This window comes from Mauremys reevesii, linkage group 6 (assembly GCF_016161935.1).
Source record: "Mauremys reevesii isolate NIE-2019 linkage group 6, ASM1616193v1, whole genome shotgun sequence".
NCBI lineage: Eukaryota > Metazoa > Chordata > Testudines > Geoemydidae > Mauremys > Mauremys reevesii.
The window spans coordinates 1,898,756-1,917,596 of record NC_052628.1 but is presented as its reverse complement, the minus strand read 5'-3'; the positions used below and the strand labels follow the sequence as shown (position 1 = coordinate 1,917,596).

General features: G+C 47.1%; 1 protein-coding gene across 4 annotated transcripts in view; it reads left to right on the top strand.

Moving 5' to 3' along the window:
- The window catches only part of UNC13B (unc-13 homolog B), a 354,256-nt gene that overhangs the window by 300,235 nt on the left and 35,180 nt on the right, over positions 1–18,841 (top strand). For all 4 annotated transcript variants that reach the window (XM_039543401.1, XM_039543398.1, XM_039543403.1 and 1 more), the window contains 5 exons: positions 1,323–1,449; positions 8,015–8,111; positions 8,882–9,025; positions 10,636–10,713; positions 13,296–13,373. In XM_039543401.1, the coding sequence (XP_039399335.1) occupies positions 1,323–1,449; positions 8,015–8,111; positions 8,882–9,025; positions 10,636–10,713; positions 13,296–13,373 (524 nt within the window). The remainder of the gene's footprint in view (positions 1–1,322; positions 1,450–8,014; positions 8,112–8,881; positions 9,026–10,635; positions 10,714–13,295; positions 13,374–18,841) is intronic.

Here is an 18,841-nt window from a genome sequence, read left to right as displayed (position 1 = left end):
AGCTCCGATCCAGACCAAACGCTGCAGTTTGGACCCACCTCAAATAAAAACCAATACGAGGCTTCCAAATCCCAAACACAGCGGGATCATTTTGGAAAGAGGATTGTGCTCTTGGAATCAGGGGTGGTTAAAACAAAGCACATGTCTGGTAGAGAAGGATCTTTAATAATATCCCAGAAGGGGATAGGGATGTTTCTGGGGGTTGAGTTTTCCAAGATGGTAGGAAAGTCTCTCATCACCTGCTAGTGATAGTAAGTAGTAATGATGGAACCTCTCTAAAAAGAGGTGATGTTAGAACACATTTAACTCCTAAGACAAAGCTCAAGGATAAGTTAAAGTATAGGCAGGTTGTTTCCCACTCGAGGCTTGGCAAGCAGGCAAGCCTGCCTTAAAACCAGTTGACTGCTTTATGGGCAGCCAGTATAAAGAATTCAGGGTGGGGGTAAAATGATCATAATGGCCCAATCCCAGGGAGCCGGTGACCAGGGGCCTTCTGCACCAGTCCTGCTGGGAGGAGGGAGTTGCTGATTGAGCCCTGGGCAGATGAGGCTACAAGCAGTGCAGCAGAGAACAGTTCCTTTAGCCCCTGGGACGTGTGGCGCTGACTGTGCCACCGCAGGATGGTGGAGATGCTACATCATGAGGCTTCCTTCCTGCACCAACAAGAACTATGTTTTCCTGATGATGAAGTGGCCTCAATGCTCTGAGCCAGCAGTGGCATCCTAGTCCTTCACCTCTGCTCTGCAGAGACTGAGCCAGCTGAGTCTGGGAGGCAAAAGATGCATGTGGGTGTAGTGATGAAAATGCCTAGCAGAGCCCCTGTAGAAATCCGCACCTCCTCCATCCTAGCACGTCACTAACAAATGAAGACCTAGAACTTAACTCTCTCTGCCCTCCTCTCGGAGGCTGCAAGATAGTATATTTGTTACCATCATTTAAATCTAGGAGAACACACATGCCGTCTCTAGGAATCGTATTATTTCTTCCTTAGGATGACAAAATCCAGAGCATCTAATGTGAAGAGGAGGACAGGCCATAAGAAACCATTCTCTTCTTATTGTCATGACAACCAGAAATTCTTCTATTTTTGAAGTGTTAGATGGAGCTGTGCAAAATTACTCCAAAACTCAACCTGCTGAACTGCAAAGAACCCCCAAATGCTATAGAAATCCTGATTGCTGAAATTTCATGGCATTATAGGTACACATCACACACCAAAACCTTAGCACATTGCAGATGTGTTGTACACAACCCTGCTGAGACCAGTGCAGCTGCAATAATGCTAATTTAACATACCTGACTGCTTGTTTTCTTCTCAACAGACCATGAGAAGCACAGACTGTGTAAAAGTGCAGACTATATGAATTTGCACTTCAAGGTGAAATGGCTGTACAACGAGTATGTTCGCGAGCTGCCTGCCTTCAAGGGCAAAGTGCCCGACTATCCAGCGTAAGTCACTTGTATTCTCTGTCATAAATTCCATGTCTTGCCCCATCTCACACCTTCCTCAGGGTGATCCTTCTGCTTTCCATTAGTCTTCCTCATTCCTTTCCATCCTTTGCCCCCTCTACACTTCCTTCTGACCATACCGAAAGCATACTGGCCTCCTCTCAGCTATTCCTCCTCCTTACATATGGGATTGTTTCATCTCATTGTACAGTATGTCTCAGCTCAGTGTCAAGAGCCAAAATATTTAGCAGAGGGTTGGCCCTTGGGACCTAGGTTGGATTTGGGGGCATTTCTCTGGCATGCTTACGATACGTGGTTTGATTACATTGGGCTGGGCCTTGTAATTTTAACTCTGTAATCAATGATTAAACAGCAAATGCTCTGGCTTATCAAACCTTGGCTTCCAAGCACTGTCCGAGTGGCCACCCAAAATTCCTGCCAGAAGCTGGAGCTCCTTCTAGGGGCACCTTCTTTAGTAAAGCAGGGCAGGTGTCTTTAGATCAGACTCAATAATGACACCTTCCCTGACCAAGGAGCTCACTTAGGTCCTCTCCTCCCCAGAGCTCTTCTGTCCTCCTTTCTGTACTGATGCCGTTTCTCTTTAGTCGAGGTTGCAAAGGGTCTGACTTGAGTGATTTGTTTCCTGGGATTGATTTACTGGGTGAGCAAGCCCATCCAGCTGATATAAATCTGTCCCGCAAAGGGCAGAGCTGGTTCAGTGCAGGCTCACCTTGGGAGAATCCCATGAGTTTCAGCATGAACTACTGCATTAAACATGGGGCAAAGCAGATAGCCTGGATCACATGGGCTATATCAGAGGTATGTAACCTATAGCACGTGTGCTGAAGGTGGCACGCGAGCTGATTTTCAGTGGCACTCACACTGCCCGGGTCCTGGCCACCGCTCCAGGGCCTCTGCATTTTAATTTAATTTTAAATGCAGTTTCTTAAATGTTTTAAAAACCTTATTTACTTTATATACAACAATAGTTTAGTTTTATATTATAGACTTATAGAACGAGACCTTCTAAAAACATTAAAATGTATGACTGGCATACGAAACCTTAAATTAGAGTGAATAAATGAAGACTCGGCACACCGCTTCTGAAAGGTTGCCGACCCCTGGTCTATATCTAGGGAGGGCAGTGAGGATCACAGTTATACAGTTGGTCTGTCCTGCCCTTTAATAGCTGTAGTTGCTGGTGACTACAGGTACCAGATTGCAATAATCAACCTTGTCCCAAGCAGCCTGGCCTGTTGCTGGGGCTTGTAGCCTCTGTGGGCAACACCAAGGAATTAAAAATGAGGGCATGTCCCATCCAAGCTATAAAGTTAGGCACAGCCCTTGGGCTCCTAGCACGCTGTCAGTGCAGCCCTCGGGTGAACACAATTCTACAGGGCATCACTCAAACCTGATATAATAACCAGTCTGAACGGAGGGCCTTGGGAACAGATCAGCAGAGCAATGAGAGGCTGCATGGTCCTGTGGACAGGAGACTGGCCTGGTTTCCTTTCTTGGCTCTGCCTCTGAGTCAGCGAGCTTTGGGCTGGTCACCTGATTTCTCTGTACCGTATCTTAGTTTACAGATCAGTAAATAAGGATAATGATGCTTAGCTATTTTCCTAAGGAGCTCTGCAATCTATGGGCGAAAAATGTGACCCGAGTGTCACTAAGCAGTAGTGTTCAAAACCTGTTGGCGCTGTCTATGCGGGATCTCTCTCTAGAGCTCCTAGTGCTGTGGTGTACTGTGCAGTCTCCAGCATCCTCTGCTGCTGATCAGTGCTAATATTTAACACTAAGCATGTAACCAAACACATCTAATGAGTATTTCAACCATCTCCCCAGCTGTCTGTGCTCCCGCACCCACCACTTCAAAAATACCACTGGGGCTAATCATAGCAATGAGTTCATTTCTTCAGACAGTGGCGTGATCGTTATTTTATAAAATGCAACTTCATTAAATACAGAAGATACTTAACATTTTCTGCTTCAGATTCACACCTAGTAAACCGAGACCAATCAAAACGCAGCCATCCAGAGAGCCGACTCTTACCCCTCAGAATGGACAGGAGACGGAGCTCAGACCCGTTTGCCTTATCCTGTACCTGGCAGTGGGGGAGAGAATGCTTCTGAGCGGCCCATTCCTGATGGCCTTGAAAATAAAGTCAAGGTTTCCAGGTGCTGACTGTTAAATCTGTCACTCCCCCTGCTTTCAACAACCCAGCATCAATTTCTGAAACTGGGTAGGAACACAGCCGGCAGTCGAACATTAGAGCTTCGTCTTGTCCGTTTCAGAAGTCAGCAGTAATATGGAAGATGTTACTTCCCAAAAGCATGAACTTCTTATTCTTTGTCCTTTCAAAATGCTTAAGATAGCATGGTTTTTTTCTAAATTATACACATCAAGTAGCGTGATTGTACCAGAGACTAGCTTGTCTCTGGACGTAGAAGGCATTTCTGCTTTTGATATCGTGACTTACAGTTCACCTGTTTTGGCCCAATCTTGAAAACCAGGTCTCTGTTTTCACCCCTGTAACTTGCATGCTCAGTTGAAAACACTGTTTCGATGTCTCAGTACCTGATTTACAGAGGCAGCCAGGTACCTAGTACCTTCATTTTGTCTGCAACGTTCTGGCCAGAGAAGCAGAGGCCAGGTTCAGGCCAGACTGAAAGTGCAGCCCTTTGCCTCGCATTAGATCTGTAACACACGACAATAGGAAATTTCCATTCAGGCAGAAAACACTGCTCCCATTCATGGTGTAGCAGAGCGCACTACACTGAAGGGTTTATTCCAAACCAAAACTATCAAGAGAGCTGTAAAGACAAGCCCTCAAAAGTCAGGGTGTGCTGCCTCCTGCATATTCATTAGGTCAGTGTGCACTGGCATGTTACCAGGCCGTCATTTCCACAGGACCTCTGTGTCGTTTGCTGTGTGAGTTCATAGATTCTAAGGCCAGAAGGGACCATTATGATCATCTGGTCTGACCTGTAGAGAACAGGCTAGAGCGTTAGATAGTGCGAATAAGTTACAAAGGTGTGGCACTTACTTTTTTGATCACTATTAAAACAGGCAGGAAGAGGAAGGCAATTGCTCTCTATCAAACGACATTTAAAAATGTGTCTATGAAATTAACTTTTAAAATAATTTTATCGTTGAATACGCTTATTTTGAAACACATTCACAAGGATAAATGATCTGTCTATCCTTGCTGTTCAGTGAGTGTGCCCCTTCCTCATTCACCGCACACTCCCAACCTCAGCTCTGAGAGCCAAACCTTGCAAAGTAAATTTAGACTAAGGAACAGCTCTGGATTTACACTGCAGTTGGAAGCAGACTGAGTCTCGGAACCTGTGCAGACAATAGTCCCTTGTCTATGACCATGATATTAAATATGGCATCACAACACTGAGTGACAAGGGGACAGAGGTAAGATTGCACTTTCAGCTAGAACTACAGCATTTCCTGACTTGAGGGTTGTACTTTGCAACCTGTATGTTCTCTTCAGGGGCGGCTCTAGGCACCAGCGGGCCAAGCGCGGCGAGGGGGGGGCTGGGGGGCGTCATGCCTGCTCGGTGGAGCTGCTGCGGTAGGTGCACCGGAGTCCGGACGGACCGGACCGCGGCACCTGCAGCAGGCGGTCCTGCGGCGGTCGGTGCCCCCGGTTGCGCTGAGCTCCGCAGGCATGAGGTCGCAGGTCCGCTGGCTCGTCTGGGCTCCAGGACAGGGCAGGCATGCGGGAGCGCCACCGGGAGAGCAAACGACGCCCTCCCCAGGGATGCCGAGCCGCGAGAGGGGGGGACCCGGACGGGGACGGGGGAGCGGCGGCAGCGCGCTGCTGCTGCTGGCAGCCTACTACTTTGTAGAGCCGCCCCTGGTTCTCTTAGCATAGTTCTCTCTGTGGAGTTTCAGGTGGAGGGGGGGTCTTAAAAGAACCTCCCTTCCCAAAATTATCTTCCCTTTTTGCCAAGCAGTCTGGCTAGACAGCAAAACACCTAAATGACTGTGAATTTGTGAGCCATTATGCTGGAAGTATTCTGCATCGCATCTATGGCTAATGGCTTTGTGTTCTCACCACTGCATGTGGCACACGTTCTGTAGTGCCCCTACCTCCTCCTGTGAGTGTGCAGTGAATGTCAAAGGTGCAGTAAGCAATGGCTGCTAGGGGATAACCAGTAGGCAGTTCTGCCTCATTCTGTGCCATAAGCAGCAATTAGTAAGTAGCAAACAGCCTGTGTCATTCATTGAGCTGTAACTTTCTGGGGCAGTAAGCAATACAATGCAGTGTGCAGCTTGCCACTCAGGAGCTCTGCAGGGGATGGGAGACTTGGTAGCTGCTCTCTTATAAACTCCCTCTGTTTCCTTAGTACCTGAGAGCTCTTGTTTTAAAACAAGAGTCATGGCTTAAAAAGCAAACAAAACGCTCAAATCAAGAGAGTCCTGCACCCCACGCACAAACCATGACTCTCAAAGCCTCAGAACTGCCAGGTCAAAAGCAATTTCACTGGAACATGGAAAGACCTTGTCTCTGTGAGGGAAATGTTCCCATCATTGCTGCCGTAGGTCAGCATGGCTGACAGCTGTGGTGGGTAGTGCTGGTGCAGGCAGGCTGCTGCTGGCATTTAGCACCGTGTCACTTACAATTTCCAATATTACCATGGGCGTGCTGTATATGCCAAGGTGTTAGGAGTATTTAAGGCTACCCAGCATGCTCTGAGTTTGTGCGCTCTCTCTGTCTGTCTCGCTCTCGTGTCTCTCACGTTATTTCACATTCTTTGCTAATTCAAGCAGCCCATAATTAGCACCATTTGAATGAGCTCCATGGCCTGTTCAGAGAAGGTCGTACTCTATAGTGAAGCTCATATAATACACCTTTTATGGACTGAATTCACACATGGGCCCTTTTTTCCCTTGCTTGTGAATGCTGTTTGGTAATATATGAAAGTGAGATTTGCTGCAGCTGCAGTACTTAAATACTTACATATAGAAGAGCTATGTAATGAACTCTAGAGAGACGTTTAACTCCGATGAAACCTTAAATGCTTTGCTGCTTCTTAAACACCACCGAAAACCTCCCCTCTGCATTGTCCTGATGCTTCCAAACAGCAAGAGAACGGGGTCTGGCTAGCCCAAGGGATTGCTGACGGGATACAGGTCCTTTCTCCTCCTGTTTTCTGGTTCAGATCCAGCACATCAGTACTGGCAGCTGTCTGGTGCAGTGAGTTAAGAGTCTAGTCCAGTTCCAAGGGGATAAATGTCCACATTGTAAAGCTATCTCCTTGGCACACAAGGGCACCCATTTTTAACAGGCTCAGTCTCCAGAGCCCTTTCCATCCTGCTATGCTGTCCTCTCCCCTCTCCAGGATAGGAGGTGGGAGAGCATGGGGGAAGCTTATTCTCCTTTGCCCGTGTTCTACCTGTTCTTGGGATTCATAGAGCTCCACTCTAGGGTGGGTCAGTCTGGACCCTTTCATATGCACTAAAGTCACTTGCACTCTCACAAGAGAAATCACCGTGGCACTGCTGATTCTGCACGGGCCGGTGTCTCCTATGGGGACAGTATAGTGCCACCAATCAGTCGTTAAGCGTTCTCCCAGACTGTTACTGAATTAGCTTGCCAAAGAGTCAAACAGACTGGATCCACCTTGGAGAGCAGTTGTGCCTTCGGGGGAGAGGATGCCAGGCTACCCTACGGAGATACGGGCAGCAGAGAGCAGCATTGGGGTGGAGAAAACTGCCTCATCTGGGGTCTCCCTCCCACAACTTCCAAAATATGTTCCTGCACCGGGAGCCAAAATGGCAGGAGGCCCAGGGAACCCACTTCCTTCTCTCTTTCCTTATGCAGATCCCACAGTGAGAGCTGCAAGCTCACACAGCAAACTTCTCTTCCCATACTTGTATCCCTTAGCTTGTCCCTGGGAGCAAGTGTGGTTAAATTCCTCAGAGCCACTGGGAAAAGTCTCACTAGCCCAGTGAGCACATGGCTCTTGGGGTGGGGCTAGTAACAGAGACAGGGAAAGAGAAAAATGAGTAAAAGCATTGAAAACAAAACCAGAGCCAGGCTCCTGAAGAGGGAGAGCACAAGCAGAGATGGGACAGTGCAGGGGGAGAATGAACCATGTGGGTGAAATGGTAGCAACTGTGCTGAAGCGCGTGGTTATGAGGGGCCCCATCTGACAATCCAGTGGCGGGGGTCAGGTGAGATTGTGGCCTCTTGTTCCTGCCCAGGAAGCAGTGTGGGCAGACATGTAAGTACACCTGTGTGCGCGGGTGCTGCTGTCCTTCAGATCCTCCCTGGGGAAAGCCAGCCGGGCACCCAGGCAGATGATAATCCGCTTTCAGCCTGGCTTGCTGGAGGGTCAGCTTCTGTCTGGCAATAAATGGAACCAATAAAGCTGGGGAGAGGAAAGCCAGGATTTTTGCTGTCTTGAAGGCATTTGAGTCACTGAAAGACTCATCGAGTGCTGGGAGGTGGGAATGCCACAAGATTAGTAGTTGTGAGTAGGCCCCCGGCGGTGGCTGCTGTGTTTCACATTGTAACTTGCTCTCTTCCTCTCCCTGTGGCAGATGGTTTGAGCAGTTTGTGATGCAGTGGCTGGATGAGAATGAAGATGTTTCCCTGGAATTCCTGCATGGAGCCCTGGAGAGAGATAAGAAAGATGGGGTATGTAGCTGGATTACTGTGCCCAGGCACCAAATATTGCCACAGCAAATTCAGAAGCCTGAATGCGGACACAGCCATTTTAGCTCACTGAACAAATGGGAATCTCCTTTATCTTGAAACTTTGTCCCCAGGTCCTCATGAACCATTTTAACCTAATAGGGAGAGCCGAGCAATTCATTTACATACGCTGCTGCTGCTAATCCGTGTCAGCAAGCGGCTTGGCATTCTCCCACGTCCTGTGAGATAAGTCATTGAAATAGATGAAACTAGGTACGTGTCTAATCGTGACAGTGAAAGTGACCTTAATCCATCTATTCTTTAACCTCACCGAGAGTTCCCAGAAGGCTCTGCTGTGATGTGCAAAGCCTGTTTGAATTTGGATGAGAGCCCTCATTTATAGTTCTCCATTTGAAAAAAAATCTCTGTGCAGTTTCTTTTCCATGTTGCTCATTAAATGAGCAGGCAAACGATGCATTTCATGAAAGGTCTCAGCAATGTGTTTGCCATTCCCGGGTGTTGTCATGTCCCTACCTGGTCTAGAGCGCAGTTGTCAAAGGGGGAGAGGTCCTTAGAGCCCATAGAAAATTAGGTGCCAGACTTCTTTGGGCCCCTTTGAAAACTCCCTCCTTAATTCTGGGGTGAACGTGCTCTGCTTTGCAGCTGCCCAGTGTCCACGCAGTAGAGAGAGGACAGATACCTGGGAAATACCAGCTGCCTCTCCCAGATCAGTTCAGGACATTCAGAAATTACCCTATGTGGTTTTTGTTTAGTTCCAGCAAACATCTGAGCATGCTCTGTTCTCCTGCTCGGTGGTGGATGTCTTCACACAGCTCAATCAGAGCTTTGAGATCATTAAGAAGCTGGAGTGTCCGGACCCTGAGATTGTTGCTCACTATATGAGGAGGTTTGCTAAGGTAACAGCACTAGCATTTAGCTCTTCATCTGTCCTCAGTTGTATGGAGAACTTTAAAGTCCTTTTAGGGCTTCGTATTGTTGGTTTTAACCGATAAACACTGATAAAAAACACCCCCTGTATAAAAAACAAAATAAAATACAAATTTAGAAAACATTGGCATTTCTCCAGTAAGCACTGGAAATGGTTACTTGTATCTAAGGGCCTGTCTATGTGGAGCAATAACACACACCACAGCAGGGCCGCCCGGGGGGGGGGGGGGGGCCAAGGGGCAATTTGCCCCAGGCCCTGGGCCCCACAGGGGCCCCTGGCCCCACCTCTGCCTTCCCCCATCCCCCGGCGCCTCAGCGCACCACGTCAGGAGTGGCCCTGGACAGCGCTGTAGCGGCGGGACCTGAGCTCCTCCCAGTGAGTCAGAGCCGTGTGGTAAGGGGGCAGGGCTGCGAGCTCCGGTCCCGCCGGAGCCAGGCTGCTGCAGCGCTGTCCAGGGGCCAGGGCAGCTCCTGGACGCGGCGCACTGAGGCGCCAAGAGAGGGGGGAGGCGGCGGTAACCCAGGAGCGGCCCTGGACAGCGCTGCTGGGGGCGGTCAGGGGATGGGGAATGGGGGGTTGGATCATGGGCGTTCTGGGGGTCTGTCAGGGGTGGGGGGGGATGGGGTCCGGGCAGTCGGAGGACGGGGCGGTTGTTGGGGGGGTGAGGGGACAAGGAGCAGGATGGGTTGGGGATTCTGAGGGGGGCAGTTGGGGGGCAGGAAGTGGGTGGGGGTCAGATAGGGGGCAGGGCCAGGCTGTTTGGAGAGACACAACCTTCCCTACCCTGAAGCCCATTCAGCAGTTTGAGGCTTGCAGAAGAGCCGAGCTGTTAGCTTTTCCCTTAGGGCTCCCATCCCTTTCACTTCTCAAATGCCAAATTAGAGTCTACATTTAATTTCAGTGCCACAGGGAGAGTCATGTCGGGGGAGGGGGGGTAGCGTCATTTCAAATTAGCCACTTTAGATTAACAGTGATAGAGCCAAGAGAGCCATGGGGGCGGGATCACATGAGAAGAGGGGGGCAAGTGGGGCAATTTGCCCCGTGGCTGCAGGGGCCCCCACGAGAATGTAGTATTCTGTAGTATTGCAACTTTTTTTTATTGAAGGGGCCTCCAAAATTGCTTTGCCCCAGGCCCCCTGAATCCTCTGGGCGGCCCTGCACCACAGGGGTGTGATTTCCAAAGCACGCGAGTGTGTTGCACATTACTTGGTTCGTGTAGACCCTGCTACTGTGCACTAAAGGGTTCCTAGTCCACTTTAACATGGTGCTGTTTGAAACAGGACTATGTTAAAGTGCAGTGAGGAGCATTACAAAGAGATTATTCATTAGAGTATACGCAAAGAGAGAGCCCTTAAAAAGCCTGATTTTCAGACATCTGCATAAAACTCAAAAATTGCTTAAAGAAATAGCCGCCCAAAAATGAAATGAATGAACCCTGAAGAACAGAAGCGAAGTGCTTTGGTGAATCCTGTCTACTCTAAGTTATTGGTTTGATTTTATTTTTGTGTTCTCTTGCAAACATCCTGCCTTTCTCCGTGGAAGAGGAGAGTATAACATTGTTCGCTGTTGTCTTTGCAGACAATTGGGAAAGTGCTGATGCAGTACGCTGACATTCTCTCCAAGTGTTTCCAGTCCTACTGCTCCAAGGAGAAACTAGTGAGTAACATTTGATTTCTCCCCCCTCCCCCTTTAGAAATCCAGGCATCATTGAACCGTTCTGCAATAGCTTTAAAATAGCAGGTAAAGGAGTCCTCGTACTGCAGCTGAGAAGCCATAAACCTTGTCATTGTGCTCATGTCATCAAGCCTCAGGTGGTTTATGGAGTTAACGTTGATTTGCTCACCTATAAAATAAAATTGGGCACTTGGTGTGGGTCAGTCCCACCACACCTGTGTCAGAGGGTTTTGCTCTCCATTAAGGAAGTGGAAATAAATGTTCCAGACGCTTGCACCTTGCAGACTCTGCCGTGATCCCCTCCCTCCCTCCCCAGGCTGCAGCTGCCCATGGAATTGTAGAGAGCAGAGATGGACCCTTCCTGTCAGGCTCATGCTTGCAAGGTGTGCTTGGCCACGTGCCAAGGTGATGGCCAAGGTAGACTCTGCCTGACTTGCTGGGGCTTGGACTCTTCTCCCCATCTTTTCATTCTGAACCTGGGGAACTGCTTATGGCAGCTGCTGTCGCCTTTTTCCAGGGCCCTTTGGAGTGAGGCATCAAACCTAGTGTCTAAATCTTGTTTTATGGCTATGAAAAGAAATGGGCATGGGGCACTCTTTGTAGATCTTCAAACCATGTCTGTCTCCCAGTTGGTTTTCACAAACACTTCCCAGGTTAGTATCCTCTGCTTCTAACCAGCTTGTTGTTCAGCCCCGTTTCTAGGTCGTTAATGGTGGTGGTGAATAAAACGCGGTGTCTGAAATCTGGGGGCTTGTCACATGCTGTTCTTGACGCTCTTCTTTAATGAAGCCAGGGGAATGCTCCAGCCTCCTCTTAGCAAATGGGTTTTCTCCCTTTGTGCTCACGTGATTCAGACTCTGTCCTTGACGTTGGCGGGACATGGCACCAGAGATGTCAGACTCCGATCACAGTGGAGTGATTGTTAGGTGTCGCTCCGGGCTATTAGTTGGTGTATTTTTTCCTGTGTGGTTCAATAGATAATGCAGCTGCGGCTGCCCCAAGAGAGTGGAAGAAAAAGATTAATGTTGTTCACTCCGTTTTCATGTGTTTACCAAGGCTTTCTCCCCTTTCTGCTCCAAGTGCTAATTGTTTATACGGTTTCATTGTTTCTACCCATAATTATTTTCTTCAAAAGAAATAATTTCCCACCATTTTCTTAAAGTAGAGTCCACCTGTGGTGTTCACAAATGGTTCAAATCTTCCATAGTGTCTGAGCAGTGATCTGTGCTTTACCCAACCCGATAGCCTGCCAGGGATACAGATAGAATTGGCATCCATCCATGTCTGGGGAAACTTAACATTTCATTCCCAAAGTTTTCTTTTGCTAATGGCGCACACAAACAGCAGTGAATTACCCCAAAGAGACTGAAGCCAAAATAGTACACATCTGATCCGTGCTAGTGTGGTGGAAACCTTAGCTTAATCTCTGGAAGGAAATGCCCATTGTGCGCCCCAGCATGTAGACATAACCATGAATGACAACAGACGGAGCTGGGACACTGCCATCCCCCAGTTCTGCTCAAGAGGGATGGTCCAAACAAGACAAGCCATTACACTTCTGTGACCTAGAACTCAGTCAGGCTGCCAGATGCTCCTTTTCTTCAAGACCCAAGTCAGTGACCTTCCTTACTTCATATAGATCAGGCAGGAATTTCCCTATATATGGACAATTGGGAAGCAATCTTAGAAAACCCCTTGATTGGTAGATGTAGGGTTTGGCAAAATCTAATTCCCTATATAGAAAAGCTTCTATTCAACTGGAAGTCTGGCACTCTCATCAGGAGTGTTACTGGAGCAGAGGATCATCATTCCTGGGTGTTTGACTGTTTGATCCAGTGGGGAGCTGTTCCCTTGTAGGCGGGTGGATTTGCTCATATGTCGGGGTACTTAAAAGAGAAGATTCATCTCGTCCCCTTAGGATTAATGCCACTTCACCATGGCCTGGTAGTTTTCTAGGTCGGGTATCTGCCTCTGTGCTACAAATCCTCCAGACTGCTACTGGATGCTATTGTCAATTCAATGGCTCCATGGGTAGTGTGCTCAGAGGAGAGATTCTGAATGAAGCAGCCTGAGACATATCAGTGCATCCCTTCTCCCTTCAGCCCTAGCTGAGTCCCACCCTAGAGATGTTTGGGGTCTGCTACGTAGTCCCTTAATTGCAAACAGGGGGAGCTTGAGCAGATAGTTTTCCCCCTCACTGATGCGTGAATTTCTGGGAGTGGCCACCTCGGTGTGCAGCACCTTCCCTTATGTTCTGTATGCAGTTCAGATCTGCACAGGTCAGAGTTGAGAGAGTGATGTGAGAATGGACTCTTGCAGGAGGGCAGCTGCCGGTTGTCTACTGGAGCAACCCCTTAACCACTGATTGGCATGTCTGCAAGCAGCTGCCCCCTTTCCCGGTTGGAGAGAGGGACTTTCCTCTTTAGCTTTGTTAGCACTGAAATCTGCCCTTCCTCTTCATTTACGTTCTGGGGGAAACTCTAGCCCTGGCTATGCCAGTGAAAGAACAAACAATACTGTTGTCACCCGAATCAGTAACAAGACTTTGCCATTGCCTCCTTCAGCCCTGCATCCTGATGAACAACATTCAGCAGCTGAGAGTGCAGCTCGAGAAGATGTTTGAGGCCATGGGTGCTAAGGAGGTACGAGCACTAAAACTGGCTATTTATGCACATAACTACTGGTTTACCTAGAGACTCCGGTAAAGAGTAGGGCCCCATTGCTCTAGGTGCCGGGCTGTCGGAGTGAAAGGACAGCCCTTGCCCCGAAAATCGTTCAGTCTAATTGAACACAACAGCAGGTTTTTCAAACAGACAGGAACAAGGGAGGGAGGACAAGGGAAGAAGTAACAAGACAGTAATAAGAACATGCCTTAATGTGGGCTGGACAGGGGCACACCAAGATGTTTTCAAGTCTGTTTTTTAAATATGGTAAGAATGTCGTCAAACTCTCCCCATTATGGGCATAAGTAATTTTGTGCAGTGTGTAAATGAAGGGCAGTAACTTGGTTGGGAGTAAATGACCTACATTTAATCTATTCTAAACACACATGGACTGTGTAATGTCTCATTCCTTGGATCCCTAAGAAAGGGTTTGCCAAGGTAGATTTATTGCCGTGTTCCTGTGAATGTTTTGTTCAGAGGGTAGCAAGTTTCAAAGACATGAAAGAATTTTGTTTCAGTTGCTGTTGGTGAAGAGAGGATGCGCAGCTATAATGTATATCTTTTTTCCTCTCTTTTCATTGCTTTTCAAGACTCAGGATGATGAAGAAAAGGACATTGCTCATGTTAGGAAAAAATCTTTTTCAGAGCCTCGGGGCCTTTTCTTTAGCTGTGATGTGCTAGATCCTGCGCTCTCGTCTGCACGCCAAGAGGCTAGTTCAGGGGTGGCAGCTCAGCTTTTTGACTCTGCACTGTTGTTTCCAAGTCTCTCTAGTGCTCAGTGGCATAATTCTAAGAAGTGACAAATGCTTGTTTTTAAGTTTTAAAAAAACCCAACAAACCTGCTAAATGTTTCACTGGCTAATGCCAGGGCGACAGCAAAGAGGTTTTCTTCACAGTGGAGTTCAGTTCTCCTGAAACAATATGTCCCAGCAACCTCGACTTGTGCTGCACAGGGTGCACCCAGCCTTGACATTACATCAATCATGGCCCCAAAGGGCCAGTTTTCCAGAACAATTGCTCCCATGATTAAATGTATGTAACTGATTTTATGAAGGCATCACTCGCACGTACGGGGGTCACCACTGGGAAATCAGCATTTGCCAAGTTACCCAACAGCGCCATCTGATAGCCACGGTATTTCCTTGTACTTACAATGGGGAATAACCTAGTATCTCAAATGCCTGGTGGTAAACTGTATTGAATGACAATCTAAACGCCGTCGCTTAGCCTGGGTAAGATCACCCTCCGGAAAGGGTGCAGCTTTCAGCACAGAGTCTCAACAATGCCTATCCCAGCGCTTCCCCAGTGAGGTGAGAAATCACAGGGAGGTTTCAGCTTGGACCACAGGTTCACAGGAGAGACCTGTGGCCAGCACTGGGGGCGTGCAGACCTCTGTATTTTCACACTCCTGTCTAATGCTGCGTGATGACTCAGCACTTCATGAGCAATGAAATAACAAGAGCATGTTGAACTGTTTGGTGTAGGGTACGGTACAGTGTGTGTAACGTACTGGAGTGTTTAGGGTACATATGTTCTGCACCCCGTCTGTGGTACGCTAACGCTCCACCTCTGTCCAGACAGTCGGTGCTCAGGGTGCTTAGACGCTAGCTGGAGCAGGAATGCAGATCTCAGCTGTGATATCACACAGCAATCATCCAGAACAAAAGCACATTTATACAAAAACTCATGTATCTGCCAGGACCTTCGTGAGCTCCCTCTGCTGCGAGCTTCTTCCTCCCAGCCCAGCTTGTCCCTTGCAGCTTCCTCCATTGAAAGCCTCCTCCTGTAGTGACATGAAAATGGCTGAGAAACTGCAGGCTCTTCAGCGGTCTCCCTGCACTGTGGGGTTATACAAGGAGGAGGAGATGTTCTGGGAGCTGTGGCTCAAACCGTGTGACTCATAGCCTGGGAGCTAGCAAACCTGGGGAGCGAGAGAATGCAAATGACATGTTGAGCAACTGGAATATTGTTTGCTCAATATATTAGAAAGTTTTCTTGGGAGTGAAACTCCTTGCTACATGCTGTTTGTTCACCTCATCCACCTGCCACTGCTCACCAGAGATACTTCATTTAACTTGTGCCAAGTACCTGAAATAGCTGACCTCCCCAGGGTTTTCCTCTTGGTATGCATTTAGTACTTTGCTGCATAGATTAAAACCCTGCCAGATCCTTGGTTCCGCTAGCCTAGACTGCCTTGTTCTAGTTTTAGTGGCTACTCTGATAGTGATTAGTCCTGGCCAGTGAATATCAATTAGTGAGATGACGACTCTGAAAATAGAGCTGATTATGTGTTCTGGAAATCCCTCATCTTGTGCAAAGTTTGTCTTCTCCTTCAAGAAGGACAATTACTTGGTGTTTACAAGAGATGCATACAGCATCCATACTTCATACAGTGGCTGGCACTAAAATATAGCAGTGAGGGCAATGTTTACATAGAAAGCAATGAGAGGAGGTATTTCTCTCTGTAAAGAATAAGAAAATGTCATGGTGAGGTCACATCAGTGCTCTAAGTAAATGTTTATTTTTTTGTGTTACCCAACGTACTGTGGCTAAATGGAAGCACCTTGACAGTTTTCCTGTAATTTATACTAATAAATTAAGAGTTGCAGGTAGACAAATCATGTATATTAGGAGTTGCAGATTGACAAATCATAGAAATTAGGAGTTGGAGGTGGTGAGAAAGATGAAATGAATTTAAGATAGCATGCACTTTGACTGCTTCAGCTGCATTCTGTTCACCTAATCCATCTACACCTGGAGTACTTCTAATATTACAACGCTCCGAACAGGTTTCAAATAGTTGTTCCTTCTCTTCCCAGCTGTGAAATCCCATCCCTGCCTGCATTCCTTGTACTCTCCCTGAAACATTACCCAAGGATATCAGGTGTGGGATAAGGCAGCATTCAGCCCTAGACCCCTGGGTGTAATACCCAATATCTTGTGACCCACTGAGGCTAGAAGCTGGAGCACAAAAGATCTGGAAAATCCTCCTTCCAGTGGGGTACTGCCCTTGTTTCCCACCTTGGAAGATCCCAAGAGATTCTCTCATTCAAACTACATTATAATTGATAGAAAAGCTCTTTTAGATCATTTTAGAGTTTTATAACACTTTATTTTTCTCCCTTTGAGCCTGTGCAGTGGATCTCATGCTGCTAGGACAACTTGACTTAAAGGGATACAAATATTATCAATACAGCTTCTAAAAACCTCTCTCAAATGTCAGGTGTTTGGGGAAAAAATAGTGTTTCTGCAATTATTTGTAGTGGTAAAAGCATTATACACAATGGTGTTGTGGTGTAAATGTTGTAGGCACAGATTCTCTAGTGATGATAGTCATATATGTTCCCTGATGTCACTGACATAACTTTGGAGTAACTTGTATAATTCACTCATCTCTTCACAGATGCATAATGACATTTTTCTGAAAGCTCTGCTCTAGGAATTATTTTGGGGCAGGTCTCTGGCCTGTGTTACACAGGTGCTCAGACTAGATGATCACAATGGTTCCTTCTGGCCTTGGAATCTGGGTATCTTTGAATGTGGCAGTCATAAATTCATGCAAGCAAAGCAGTCATAGAATCCATAGAATATCAGGGTTGGAAGGGACCTCAGGAGGTATTTAGTCCAACCCCCTGCTCAAAGCAGGACCAATCCCCAAATGGCCCCTTCAAGGATTGAACTCTCAATGCTGGGTTTAGCAGTCCTCTGCTCAAACCACTGAGCTATCCCTCCCCCCTCACGCCACCTGTGCTGTTTTCTCGTCACCCCTGCTTGGGAATGGTACAAACAGTCTGACAGTGGGCAGTGTAATACTTTCTATTTTCATTCGTCAGGAACGACTTTGCAGCCCACTCACTGCCGCCTTTTGCCTTTCGCAAGTTATGCAATCATTAACTTCTGCAGGATAAAAACCCATGTACTGCACTGCCCACTGCCACGAATTCTCGATATGCTGCAAAAGCCCAATTAAAAGGTGTCGAAACTTAGATTTTTTTTTGAAGTACAAGCCTCCCAGGGAAAATATCAGAGAATATTATTATTTACAGTAGAACCTAAGAGTTACAAACACCAGCATTACGAACTGACCAGTCAGCCACACGTCTCATTTGGAACCAGAATTACACAATTAGGCAGCAGCAGACACACACGCACAAAAAAGCAAATACATTACAGTTCTGTGTTCAATGTAAACTACTACAAAATAAAGGCAAAGCAGCATTTCTCTTCTGCACAGTAAAATTTCAAAGCTGTATTAAGTCAATTTTCAGTTGTAAACTTTTGAAAGAACCACCATGCTGTTTTGTCCCGAGTTAGGAACATTTCTGAGTTATGAACAACCTCCATTCCCGAGGTGTTCATAACACTGAGGTGCTACTGTATTGAGCCTTGAGAACAGAGTCTTTAGTAGACCAGTTTTCATGCTATCAGCTAAGCTGTATGAAAAATGCTCCAGTAAAACATACTCTCTTCTTAGTGTTCAGCCAGATTTCTCCCTCATTTTAAATGCTAAGTCACCTGTATGACAAACCCCAGCAAGAATAGCTGAAAAACAGCCTTGTCTTTGTTATAAGAGCTGTGGGAAAGCATTCCTTGGGTCCAGGCTCCTGCTAAGAGCTTGTTATCCTGCTGAATTCTTCAGGCTTGTAAGACTGCTGTCAAATCCACAGTAGAGTTAGAAATGCCTACTGCTGGCTTTGCTCAGCCCTCCATCTTCTCCCTTTCCTGAAAGGTGGGGGAGAAGTGAGTGATCCTTGGGACCAAGTGACAAAAGCCAATGTATTGTGTCCTTTTAAAGAAGGTCTCGATCTGGTTTAGCTTATCAAAAAGAAGTGTGAGATGTGTCTTGATTACAGTGTACAAGTACCTGTGCAGGGAGAAAGTGCTGGTACCAAAGGGCTTTTTAATCCACCAGCAAAAGGCACGACAACCATCAGGAGGTGGACGTTAGAATCAGACAAAATCAAATTTAGAAATAAGGCACAAATTGTTACCGGCAAGGGAACAAACTGCCATGGGAAGTGGTAGAGTCTCTATTTCTTGATGTCTTCAAATAGAGACAGGATGCCTCATCTCTGAAAACCGAGATAATGCTTCCCGGCTTCATGTGTAGGGTGGGTGTTGAGAGTCTTCATTCATTGTCTCGATGCTGCTTTTAGATCCTCAAACGATGCTGTGGAAGTGCCAAGTATTATTCCTACTAGAATTAGAACATTTGTTCAGAATTCATCACCATGTTGTCTAGGCTGTCTCATGTTTCATAGAAAGAGAACATTTTTATTAGCTTGCTTTCTCAGTGTCACGCTCCATGCACCCAGCGTGAGGGAGATTGTAAGGCTCAATAAGGCAGTGGAGGAGTTCCAGCTTCCAGCAGAAATGCCATGGTCATGATATGCATTATAATGCACCTACTTTCTAATATTCCTTGCTGCTCTGCAAGCCTGGTTTAT